Source organism: Sciurus vulgaris, assembly GCF_902686455.1.
Source record: "Sciurus vulgaris genome assembly, chromosome: X".
In the NCBI taxonomy this organism is placed as follows: Eukaryota; Metazoa; Chordata; class Mammalia; order Rodentia; family Sciuridae; genus Sciurus; species Sciurus vulgaris.
The window spans coordinates 98327595-98339950 of NC_136471.1; the positions used below are offsets into that span (position 1 = coordinate 98327595).

General features: G+C 41.8%; 1 protein-coding gene across 1 annotated transcript in view; it reads left to right on the top strand.

Moving 5' to 3' along the window:
• The first annotated feature begins 1761 nt into the window (after positions 1 to 1761).
• The window catches only part of DIPK2B (divergent protein kinase domain 2B), a 34012-nt gene continuing 23417 nt past the window's right edge, over positions 1762 to 12356 (top strand). Inside the window, exons 1-2 of the mRNA XM_079123543.1 lie at positions 1762 to 2118; positions 9899 to 10163. Of these exons, the coding sequence (XP_078979669.1) occupies positions 1883 to 2118; positions 9899 to 10163 (501 nt within the window). The 5' untranslated portion in view covers positions 1762 to 1882. The remainder of the gene's footprint in view (positions 2119 to 9898; positions 10164 to 12356) is intronic.

Sequence of the window (12356 nt, forward strand, 5' to 3'; positions counted from 1 at the left end):
TTTCTTTGGCCACACTTGAAACTGAAAGCATGATCCATAAGAGGGAAAATTGACAAATCAGATTTCAGCAAATTCACAACTTTTTTCTCTGCTTAAAATTCAAAAGAATGAAACTAGTTACTGCCTAGGAGAAAATATGTGCAAATTATATGTGTTTGTGAACTTTCTGTTAGTGTAGCAAATACCTGAGAAAATAATCTTATAAAGACAAAAGGTTTCTTTGGGCTCAGAGTTTTGGAGGTTTCAGTCCATGGCTCTATTGCTTTGGGGCCTGTGATGAGGTAGGACATCATGGTAGGGAGCACATGGTGAAACAAAACCTCACAGTGGGGAAGCAAAAGAGAGAGGAAGAGGAAGAGATCCACTATCCCACAATCTCCTTCAAGGGCTCAACCCCAAAGACCTAAAATCTCCCTCTAAAGCTTTACCTTTTAAATTTTCCATCACCATTCACTAGTACCACAGACTGGGGACCAAGCTTTTAACACGTGGACCTTTTGGATCCAAACTATAGCACCACATATCCACAAAACAAATCTAGAATATATTTTAAAAGCTCAAAACCAACAATAAAAAACATATTTTAACTGAGGCTGTGGCTCACTAGAGGAGCACTTGCCTAGCATGCATGATGAGGTCCTGGGTTCAATCCCTAGCAACATACAAAAATAATAATAATAATCTGACCAGACATTTTGCCAAAGAGGGTACACAGATGGCTAATAAGCACGTTTTTAATCACCAGAGAACTGCCTTTATCCTGTTCTTCCCACTGATGTTTAGCAAATGTCATCACTTCTCTTGAGGCCATTCTTGTCCCCTGTCACCTCTCCTTTCCCCCTCTCCCAGTCCCATTTTTCTGTGCACTCTCTTATATTCTTAAACTGACCAGGCAATTGAGCTGTAACCCCTAGTAGGAAGATTTTGTGCTTTTAGGCTCTCTCTAGTGCCAAATTAGCTCTCTCATCTACTCCATGCTGTGAACCTTATCTTGGTATCCAGAGGAAGGCAATCCCAGGGCAGTTAAATCCTCCCAAGTCAGGCCAGGCACTGAGAAGTGGCAAAGAAAAGAGGGGCTTTCAGGCCTGGGGGAGAGGGACCAACACAGGTGGGTGTAGGCGGGGGGCTCTTTCTGGCACTTCCCTCATTACCCAATAGAGGCCACGAAGTTCTTTTCCCTCTTATTCTCAGGTCAGCAAGAGAAAATGGACAAACGCAAGGTTTTCCATTTCCTAAGCAGCAAAAAGCCTTGACCTTTTATATCAGTGTTAAATGTGCCACTTAATGGCCAGCAAATTAACCTCTAGTTATTTCACAGCTAAATATGGTAAAAATAGGGGAAATATGAGTGGTTAAAGGACAGGACAGATTGTCCTGTGCAGAAAAGAACAAAAATTGATGTGTGTGTGTGTGTGTGTGTGTGTGTGTAATCCTCAGAATGAAAGCTGTGTAGAGGGTGGAGGCCATCAGGATTCTTTGAAACTCCCAGGTGGAACCTAGGTCGGACACACATCCTGCATGGACCTTTCCTGCCCAGCTGGGATATCCTGTGTTTGTCGAAAGGACCCACACGGGGAAACTGTGACCATTGTCCTTCCCGAAATCTGCCAGTGAGCCCCTCCCCAGGCTGAGGCAGCCGCCCCAGGCAGAGGAAGAGTAGCTCTGGAAACATGTTATCAGCATCCTCCATGGACTTCCTCACCCCCTCCCCAGCCTCATTAGCCCCACGCTCCTCAGCATCCTCAAACAGAAACCTGGGAGGCCAGGATGGGGTCAGCGCCCTGAAACCAGCTGCCTCTGACAGCTTCCTCTCTGGTCAAGCCCTGCCTCTGTACAGCCCAGAGTGGGCAGCTGAGGTTGCAGGCACGGCCCAGAGCCCAGGATGGAACCCCGGCCAGGACCTGAGGCTGCTGCCCTCTGCCTGGGCTGGCTGGTCCTATTGCTGTTGTGGGTCTCAGCCCCGAGCTGTTCTTTCTCTTCGCCAGCTTCTCCCCCTCCTTCTCCGGTGCCCCGAGTCCGAACCAGCTACAATTTGGGAAGGACATTCCTCGGTCTTGATAAATGCAATGCCTGCATCGGGACATCTATTTGCAAGAAGTTCTTTAAAGAAGAAATAAGGTCAGAATCTCAATCAAATAACTCTGAGGGAAAAATTCTGTTCCCTTCATGTGAGATGTCCAGGAGTTTGTTGAAAATGAACTGGAATGGGATTTATAGGTGGGAGCTAAAATGAAGCCATTCAATGATAGTGGTGAGAGTTTGAAGTGGAGGTGGGTAGGAGGGCAAAGGCTGAAGCCAAATGACAGCCATGAATGCTAATTTCCAAGTTGCTTTTAAAATGAAAGCTTAAAGTTTCCTTTTCTATGAATGGAGTAGCCTGGGGCTATTGAGTTTGCCAAGTTCATTTCTCATGGAGGGGGGGCGGAATAAAATTTATAGAAAACCTAGTATGTGACAGACATTTTAAACCATCCTGGGTATTAGTGATTTCACCCATTATTCAGATAATGAAGATTAAGTGAATTGCTCAAAGGCACCATCTAATAAGTGGCAAATCTGGGATTCAAGCCTGAACAACTTGTTCCAAAGTTTTAGAGCTGATTTCCTGTTTCGAGGAGTTGCCTTGATAAGAGGAAAATTGGAGATTTTTTGTGATACACATGGCTCTCACCAAAGAATGGTATCTGGAATTTGAGCCTGTCAACACAGTCAATGCCCATTTATCAAGGCAAGATCTAGCAGGTGCTATAGTAACAGCCTCTATAACTCTGGTCACTGCACTCTATTGGGTCAGGAGAAGGGAGCCATGTTATAGATAATAATAAGATTTGATATGATGCAGGCAGGTATAAAGAACCTTCAGGAGTCCTCCAGAAGCTCCAGGAAGGGGACATTAATTCAAAATGTAGACTGTGGAAGGGCTTCTAGGGGCAGGGGATTTTGAGCAATATCTTAAAAACTGCGCTGAAATTTCCTGGGAGGGGAAAGGTGGGAGGCAGAAGAAGTAGCTCAAGCAAAGGTCCAGAAATATGGGAAGGGGTGAGAGGTTCTTAAAGGCTGGAGCACAAAGTCTAGGTGGAGGTGTGGCAGAAGAGAAGGATGGAAGGATATGTGGGGCAGGGGGCCTTGAATGCCATGCCATGGAATTGAGACTTTAACCTGTAGGCCAGTGGTTCTCAACCTTTTCAGTATCAAAGACCCTTTGTCATACACCCCTTTTTCTCCACCCTCCCCCAAAGCCCTACTTTATGCTCATAAGATTCAGTGACCAAGGGCATAAACAATAATTTTATTATCAACCTGTATTAACCAAAGACAAGCTTGATTACTCGATTAAACTACTAAACAAATAATAAGAAATTGCCAATCAAAAATATTTCACTTCTTTTGAGAGGCCACAGATATTTTAGGAAGTTCATGTGAAGGTTTCCTATTAAACCATTTTTTAGGGGATTTTCAAATGTTGAAAATTGAAAAAGCCACAATTGGGGCAACTCTGTAGCAGGCACTAGTGAGGGGAAGATGAATTTGTATTTGGGGAAGATCTCGTGGAGAGCAGCATGTAGGATGGACTGACAGGAGCTGAGACAAGTCCAGAAGAGAGATCATCAGGACAAACGAGAGCAGTAGGATACTAGAGTCATGTTTTGACCAACTCGTTGTGAAATAAAGATGAAGACACTGAACATGAACTCAAGGTTTTCTAGGTAGGAAATGGGATGAAAAAGAACAAGAATTCAGGTGAAATATATTTTAAGATAGAGGAGAGAGAAATTAAGGGATTCAACTGAAGATGAGCTCTAGGTTCCCATCCTCCTTATTCACCAAGTGGCAATAAATGAGATTTTCTCACCAGGAAAGGACTGGCCAAATTCAGAAGGCATGTCCCTAAATGGGTTTGTGTTCATTAGAGTTCAGGATATTACTTCACCTCCCTCAGAATTCATTTTCCATGTGCTCCTGAAAGGGAAGTGTGCAGATACATGCAGGAAAACATCAGACAGGGCAGGTTTGGGGTTATAGTTATCCGTACTTCATCCTCAGAGAGGAGAAAAAAGGAAGTGAGTGGTTCTGAGAATGTGAATTTGTTTGTAATCCTTCTCTCTACATTGTAAATTTTTCTGGTTATAAAAGTAGAATCTGTTTACTTTAGAATATTTAGAAATGATTGATTAAGGAAAACACAAAATAAAAATCACATATAATTTCTCTCTCAAGAGATCACCCCTTAGAGTAAACATTTTATCATATATCACTTCCACCGTTTTTCTAAGTATGAATGAAGAAATGCTTGCAACAAAACTATGATCTTACTATGTATAAGTCTTTCGGGAATTTTTATTTAACAATGTATGAAAAACACCTTTCTACGTATTTAAATACTTTTCTTCACAATTTGATTTCTAATGGCTTCACAAAGGTTAATTACATCAACTAACTATAATTTATTTAGCTAATCCATTGCCATGAGATAACTAGGATTTTTTTTCAATATTCATTATTATATGCAGTGTTATGTTGAACATTCCTATGGCGAAATTTTGTGTACATTCTCAATTAATTCCATGTGAAAAACTCTTAAAAGTGGAATTTCTGGATCAAAAAAATATGTCAAATTTTTAGAAGATACATATTATGTATACATATTATGTATAATATGTATAGATATGTATAATATACTGTAGAACATACATTTATGTTCTATAGTATATTAATATTCAATATATAATAATTAATATTTTATTATATTATTATTGTATTTTCCAAATGGCATATGTATTTGTGTGTGTGTATATACACATATACATAAATGGAGACTTCTACATAAAGAGCCCATTTCTTGCACACTCACAAGTACTTAATATTACTTTTTTTTTTTTTTTTTTTTGGTACCAGAGATTGACCCCGGGGACACTTAAACACTGAGCCACTCACCAGCCCTTTTTTAAGAAATTTTTGAGACAGGGTCTTGCTAAGTTACTTAGGCTAAGTTGCTGAGGCTGGCTTTGAACTTGCGATCCTTCTGTCTTAGCCTCCCAAGTCACTGGGATTACAGGTGTGCACCATGCCTGGCACTATTTTTGTTTGCATTTTTTCTGAGTTGAGCTTTTTTTTAAGGCAAAGAATTTATAAATTCATACCCTCTGCCTCTCTCTTACGCTGTCTCTCGCGCCCACACTGGGAATCAAACCCAGGGCCTTGAGCATGCTAAGAACAAGTCTAACACTAAACTATATTCCCAGCCCCCGCCTTTGCCTTGTTTTCTAATGGTATGTTTTTTCAATTTGTTGTTGTTGCTCTCCAAACATTTCTCCATTTTTAAAAATGATTACCATTATACCTCAAGAAAAAGCCCATCCCAAACTCTCAGACATTTAGCTGCAATGATCTAGCCAGACCAGCATGAGCACTGTAACCCTGCTCCTCACTAAGGACTGGATGATGCTTGTATCTGTTCAATAGCAAATATCAGATGGCTTCTAAATGTGACTGGGTATGTGGAAGGCATATGACTGGTAGCTGAATAGCACCTTTCTTTGTTTCCCTTTTATCTGGCAAAAGTTCTAGTGATATATCAGAGATTTCATTTACTCAACCATCAACCTTTGAAAATTTGAATGTTTCCTGTACCCATTTCCCATGCATTCCATGTTGACTTTTACCTCCTAAATTTAAAAGTTAGGGAAAACTAGGAAATTGAGTAAGCCTGATTGTCATACTTTTCCTACTGAAAATACAACTATATGTGAAATCCTGAGTGGTCCCATCAATGAGGAGGATCTACCAAGGTCAAGTTGATCAGTACTATGTCCAGGGGTGGGTACTTTTAGTGGCAGTATTTTAGAAATATTTAGGAGGCCCAAAAGAATGACAGGGCTGGAACTGGGGCTCAGTGGTACAATGTCTGCCTGGCACATGTGAGGCCCTGGGTTCGATCCTCAGCATCACATGTAAATAAACAAATAAAATAAAGGTATTGTGTCCATCTACAACAAAAATTACATATTTTTAAAAAAGAGTGTGATTTTTTTCCAAAGGTTGCCAGTGGTTTGGTGAGACCAAAGCAAGCCTGTAAAGGGAACAGTAGACAATGGGACTAGAAAGAGAATTATAAACTGTGCTATGACTATACCCTGAGAGCTTTGGAAAGATGCTGGATTGTTTAAAGGTGTGGTGAAGAGCTGTAGGGTGAAGAAGAGTGAAAAGAGGCAAGAAATATTTAGAAAAACATGTCTAGCACAAGGCCCTGGGTTCAATCTCTAGCACCACACACAAAAAAAGTCTACATACAAAGGAAGAGGGCATCTCATTCTAATTCCAAAGCCATTCCTCTCCCCCACACACCCACCCTACTCTCCATGTTGAGAAGCTTGAGAGATTTACCTTTCTGCTTCCTTCCAGCTCTGAGAAGCTACAATCCTGCTTATCCAACTTTTAACACAGTGTGGAACCTAACCAGCACATCAATCATGCCCATGGTCTCATTGCAGAAGATGATTGGAAAACTGTCTGTTGCGTGGGTTTCCAAATTCCAGGATACTAACATTGTAGTGACCAAAAAGCAAGGCCTATTTTCTCACCTGAGTACTTCTATTCAATAAAGTAGGTGATCAGTATTGTAAGAATATACATTTTTCTCACTCAATGCAATAAATGTATTACTATTTTGAACAGAGGAGAAGCGAGGCCTGGGAACCTATTGGTTTGTCTCAATTCATCCTTATGGAGTGACCTGAGCCCTTGCTGACCCTGTACAGGCATTCATTGCAGGTTACCTGTCAGTCATGCTATCATCTGAGCAGAGCCTACTCAGAGATAAGGCAGAAGAAGAGGACAATGATCTAGTCCCACAGGGCAAGAAGTCACCTAATTGGATGAAAAGGAGCCCTGAGATCTGCCTCCTCCTACCACTAATTGTAATTTTTCAGACTAGTCATGTATATGTACTGCCTTCAATTTTTTCATCCTCAAGACAACATGGGAATAGGGGAAAGGGCAAAATAAACTTCAGGACCTTGCTAGCTCTAACCCTTAACAAAGCTATCAATGTGTTCCCATGAGTTAATTTGTAAAATGGACGAAAGTAGAGAAAGCAACAGCAAAATGGTGAGGATCAAAAACTCTGAAGCCTCGAATTTTATTTCCTTTTATTCCTAGTAGTGTGACCCTGGGCAAATGATAACCACTCCGTGCCTCCGTTTCCTTATCTGTATGGTTAACAATAGTTTCAGCCTCATAGGTTTATCGAAAGGATTAAATGAACTAATACACAAAGTGTGTGGCAAAGTTACTGGCACACTTGTATTTCATAAGGGCATGTTACTATAATTGTGACAGAAAGACCAATTCTGCTGCTGCTTGATAAAGTCAATGACTCAAGAGACAGAGTATCAGGAGAAGAAAGAACTTTATTCACTGGTCAAAATATGAGAAAAGGGAATTCAGTTCACAAAACAGCTTCTCAACTCCAGGGAATTAAGGGCTATAAATATAGAATAAGAATAATGAAAAAAAAAGAATAATGAGGGAGAGAGATCGACTAATAAACGGGAGGAATATTAGTGTTCATTCTGGGAATAGGCAGAAATTTTCCAGGAACTGGAGCACCTCTTCTTTTCATTCCTTTCATGGCCTGGTGTTCCTGGTCATGGAGCTTGTTAGGTATCTTTAGCCTTGAAGGGAGACTAAGCAAGTCCAGGCCAGGTTAACCCTGTATTATAGTTCTGGATAAAATATTTTTCAAACCATCAACACTTCTGAGTAGAATATGACCCAAAGGTTAAGGCAGCAAAGAAGATGAACACAAATATGAAGGCAGAGTTGCCAAGCCTTTTCCTCCCATTCCAGTCACCCATTTGATGTCTGCAGGGCAAAGTGAAGAGTCAGTGTTTTCAGTAGAAGTGGCCTTCACATTCCTGAAAAGTAACCTACGTAACCATTATCATCATAACTCACATGTCAGAGATGTTATCTACAGCAAAGCTAGTGGGAGACTAAGAATGCATTGCCCAGCTGTGTGACCTCCAAAGCTAGTGATTTTTAAGTCAACTAAGCAAGTGAAGCTAGAGGGCTTATTTAGGTTTTCGTTCAGATACATCAACATTATCTAAAAAAGTTACCAAACTGTAAATCCTTAGTCCCAGGACTTTTGCAGGTTTCAAATCCCATGAGCAAGAAGAGCAGCAGGAAACAGGCAAACAGCCCTGCCTATGGATCGTGATCCTCCCAGAGGGGATGATTATTTCCCAAGGTTGTCCTGAAACTTGCAGCAAAATCAACTCATTACAAATTTACAATGTTTCATCTTTAAAACATTTTTGTGATAATGCTCTCAAACATATCTTTTGGTACCAGGAATTGAACCCAGGTATGCTTAACCACTGAGCTACACCCCCAACACGTTTTATATTTTATTTTGAGTCAGGGTCTTGCTAAGTTGCTGAGGCTGGCTTTGAACTTGTGATCCTCCTACCCCAGCCTCCTGAGCCACTTGGGATTACAGGCATGTGCCACCACGCCCTGCTTGAATAGAATTCTTGATGTCTACTTCCACTGAAGTTTGCATTGTCACATTACAGAAGTTGCTTACTGACAGTTTCTGTTGGAGCACTATTCCAAATGAGAGAGGCCCAGAACTCAACTGTATTCCTCAAGGACAGAGAGTTCTGGGCTCTCCTACTCCCTGGAAAAGTACCTTGACTGCTTTGCCCTTGGAAGTTTTTGTGTGGCTTTCTTCAACATCAAAACAGTAGTCTTTTAGGGTAAAGCTGCATCATATAAGTGAGAAAATAAAATAATCTAGGGTTTGGGGTTCACTGAAATGCCAATTCTTCCAAAATACCTTATCCTCAACTCATTATCATAAGGATGTCCAATAATGCCCAATAATAAGAATTTAAACATTCTCATTTAATTTAAATACATAACACATAACCTGATTTTCAATTGCAGTATGACCCTCGGTTATTAATAATAATGAAGGTAAACTTTTTCTGAGTGGTTTTTCATACATAAATCAAAAGGAGATTTAACATTCTTCCCTGATGGAAATGTCAGCACACAGCTGGAGAAATTATTATGGAGGAAAGGGTAAATGTTGGGCCTAGGAAATCAGTAGATGATAATAGGCCTGTGCCTCTCCCCTGAGGAGAATTAAAGAATGACCAGACCATTGGATAATTTCACACCTCCTAGAGCCCTAATAACTTTCAATTCAGTGACCTAATATTTAGCCGCCAAGGTTGCCTAAGACTTGGTTGGTGCTAATTACCTAATTCCATGGGGAAAAAAAGCAAAGTTGATGGGACTCCTTGGGGTTGGATATAGAGGATCAGTGATCTCCCCAGTGTGGGCCCAAAAGCCTCTTCAAGAACTATGGTTCCAAGACCTAGGCACTGATCAGAGGATGGGTGGATTGAGCAACCAGTATGGGAAGCAGGGAGCATGGCAGAGTTTGCTGATGAACAGCCCAGAGTTTGCACCACTACTTAGCAACATATTGTCTACCTTCATCAAAATACTTAAGCTCCATGAGCCTCAGTTTCTGCTTCTGTAAAGTAAGGATGGAGTGTGAGGAGAATCAAAACTGTTAGCACATGTAAAACTACTATCTTTACATGGAGTAGATGTTCAGAAGACCATAGCTCATCCATCTGTACCAGTGGACTGAGGAGGATATTCTGGCTGACCCACACTTTCCTCACCTTTTATTGACAATAACATGTATACTTCCCTAAGTTTGAGGAAATAAAAGTAGTCCTCTCATCAAAAGAGTTTGGAACACTCAATCTAAGAAAAAGAAATAGATCAGATAGGCTGTTGTCCCCTGTCTCTCTGTCTTTGGCTCCATCAGCCTCCAGTTCACAGGCCAATCCTAAAAAGACTATTCTTCTGACAGGTTTGACAACACACTGGCTTCCCACCATGGACTGCCTCCTGGTGACTTGCCTTCTTACTCTGCAAATTACTCAGATGATTCCAAAACCTGGCGCCCTGTGGAGATCTTTAGGCTGGCCAGCAAATACCAAAATGAGATCTCAGACAGGAGAATCTGTGCATCGGTATCAGCCCCAAAGACCTGCAGCATTGAGCGTGTCTTGCGGAAAACAGGGAGATTCCAGAAATGGCTGCAAGCCAAGCGCCTCACTCCAGACCTGGTGCAGGTGAGTGTGTAGACTACAGGCAGGATGGGGTTGGAGAAACTGAGGCAGAGAGAAAGAGAGATCCATTCCCATCTCACATCTCAGCCTGAAAAAAAGAAGTTGTGGTCTTTGTAAAGTGCAACAAAGTACAGTTCCTGGCTTGTGAGAAGACAGGTATAAAACGTGATTTACTTGTAAGTCTCTTATCCCATTGTCATGCACCATTCTCTTTGATATGACCTTCAGTGATTATTTGAAAAGTAGTTCCTAGCTGCCACCTCTGGTCTAAAGATCTGATGGGATGACTCTCGTCAGCTATGTTAGTCAGCTCTCCATCACTGTGAGAAAAACAGCTTAAAGGAGGAAAGACTTATTTGGGTTCATAGTTTCAGAGGTTTCAGTCCGTGGTCACTCAACCCCATCACTATGGGTCTGTGAGGAGGGAAAGCATCATGGTGGGGAGCATGCAACAAAGCAGAGCTGCTCACCTCATCATGGCCAGGAAGAAAGGAGGGAGAGAGAGAAAAAAGGAGAGAGGTAGAAGTAGGGGACAGAGACAAGACATCCCTTTCCAGAGCACACCCCCAATCACCCATGTCTTCTAGCTAAGGTCCACCTTCAACAGCATCATCAACTAGGCATCAAATTTTCAACACATGAGCCTCTGGGATATTCCAGATCCAAACTTCAGTACCAACTCTTCCCCTCCAACAGGGTTTAACTCACCTGCAACTATCCTCTGACAGCCTTTACCAACCTCCTGGCTAGGTGAGCACAGAAGCTCCTGTATATATTCTCTTTCACAATACAGAGAGTGCACTTTGAAAATCAACTTCCTCTTCTGTTTCCCACTGTAAAGAAGAAAAAACCTCTATCATTACAGAAGCAAACTCTGATAATGCAGCACCCTTTTCCCCTCTGAGATCTCCCCACCCACTCCCACAACTATGCTGCCCTGGGAACTTCAACATATTGCTGGTGCCATCATGTCCTACATAGGTTTCTTGCTGCACTATCATTTCAAGTATCATCCTTCTTTGTTCAAACTGGCATAGACAAGGACCACCACACACAACCAGCTGAGCCCTTTGGGGAAGAAGATGCCACCTCCAAGGACTGAGGAGTCACTCACCTCCAGCAAAGATGGGAAAGAAGAGGCTCACTCCAACCTCCCTGCCATCACAAAGGCTGAAGGACTTGAACTGGGTCACAAGGTTGGAGGACTTGAACTAACCTTCTCATGGCAATGCTAAGGCTGCTTCTCACACTTCCTGGGCAACTAAGTCCTTTACATGGGCACCTAAGGCTGCCTGAATGAATTCTGAGAATTAACAGATCCTTCTTTGGCCTCTTCAAGGTGAAGGACAAGGAGCAAAGAATATTCACTGACTCCTGGATATCTCATCCATGTAATAAGACCATCTGGTTTTGCTCTTAGGTTGTGTGGCATGATGGTTAATTTCGTGTGCTAACTTGATTGGGACATAGGATGTCCAGATATTCAAACAGTGTTCTGAGCATTTCCGTGAAGGTTTTTTGGGATGGAATCTACATTGGAATAAGCAGACTGGATAAAGCAAATTGTAGGTTGTCCTCCCTAATGTGGTGGGCCTCCTCCAATCTGCCAAAGTCAGGTCAAGCAAAATGGCTGATTCTCCCCCAAATAAGAGGGAACCCCTCCTGCCTACTGATTTCATTTAAACAGGGACATTGTTTTTCTCCTGCCTGCAGACTTGAACTAAAACATTGGCTCTTCCTGGGCCTCAACCCTGCTAGCCTTTGGACTAGAAGTATACCACCTGCTTTCCTGGGTCTTCAGCTTGTTTTAACTGCAGCTCTTAGGACTTGTCAGTGTCTATAATCATGTGAGCCAATTTCATGTACACACATGCACACACACACACACACCATTGGTTCTGTTTCTCTGGAGAACCCTAGTACTTGTGGAAAATGCTTTGAAATAAGGAGTCAGTTTGCTGGTAATTAGGGCCATCATCTGACACAGAATAAATCTGAGTTTTCTAATGTGGTACTTTTGCGTCTGCACTATATGAATTTACTGGCATTGGGTGGGGAGAGAACAAATCAGAGGATGTCAAGCTGTCCCAGTCCAAGGGAGTGGTGACAGCATTCAACATAAAGGTCATAGAGTTGGTATATATATATAGGAGACAGGAATTGGAAATTCAGGTAGAAGAACCTCATGGGGACTAC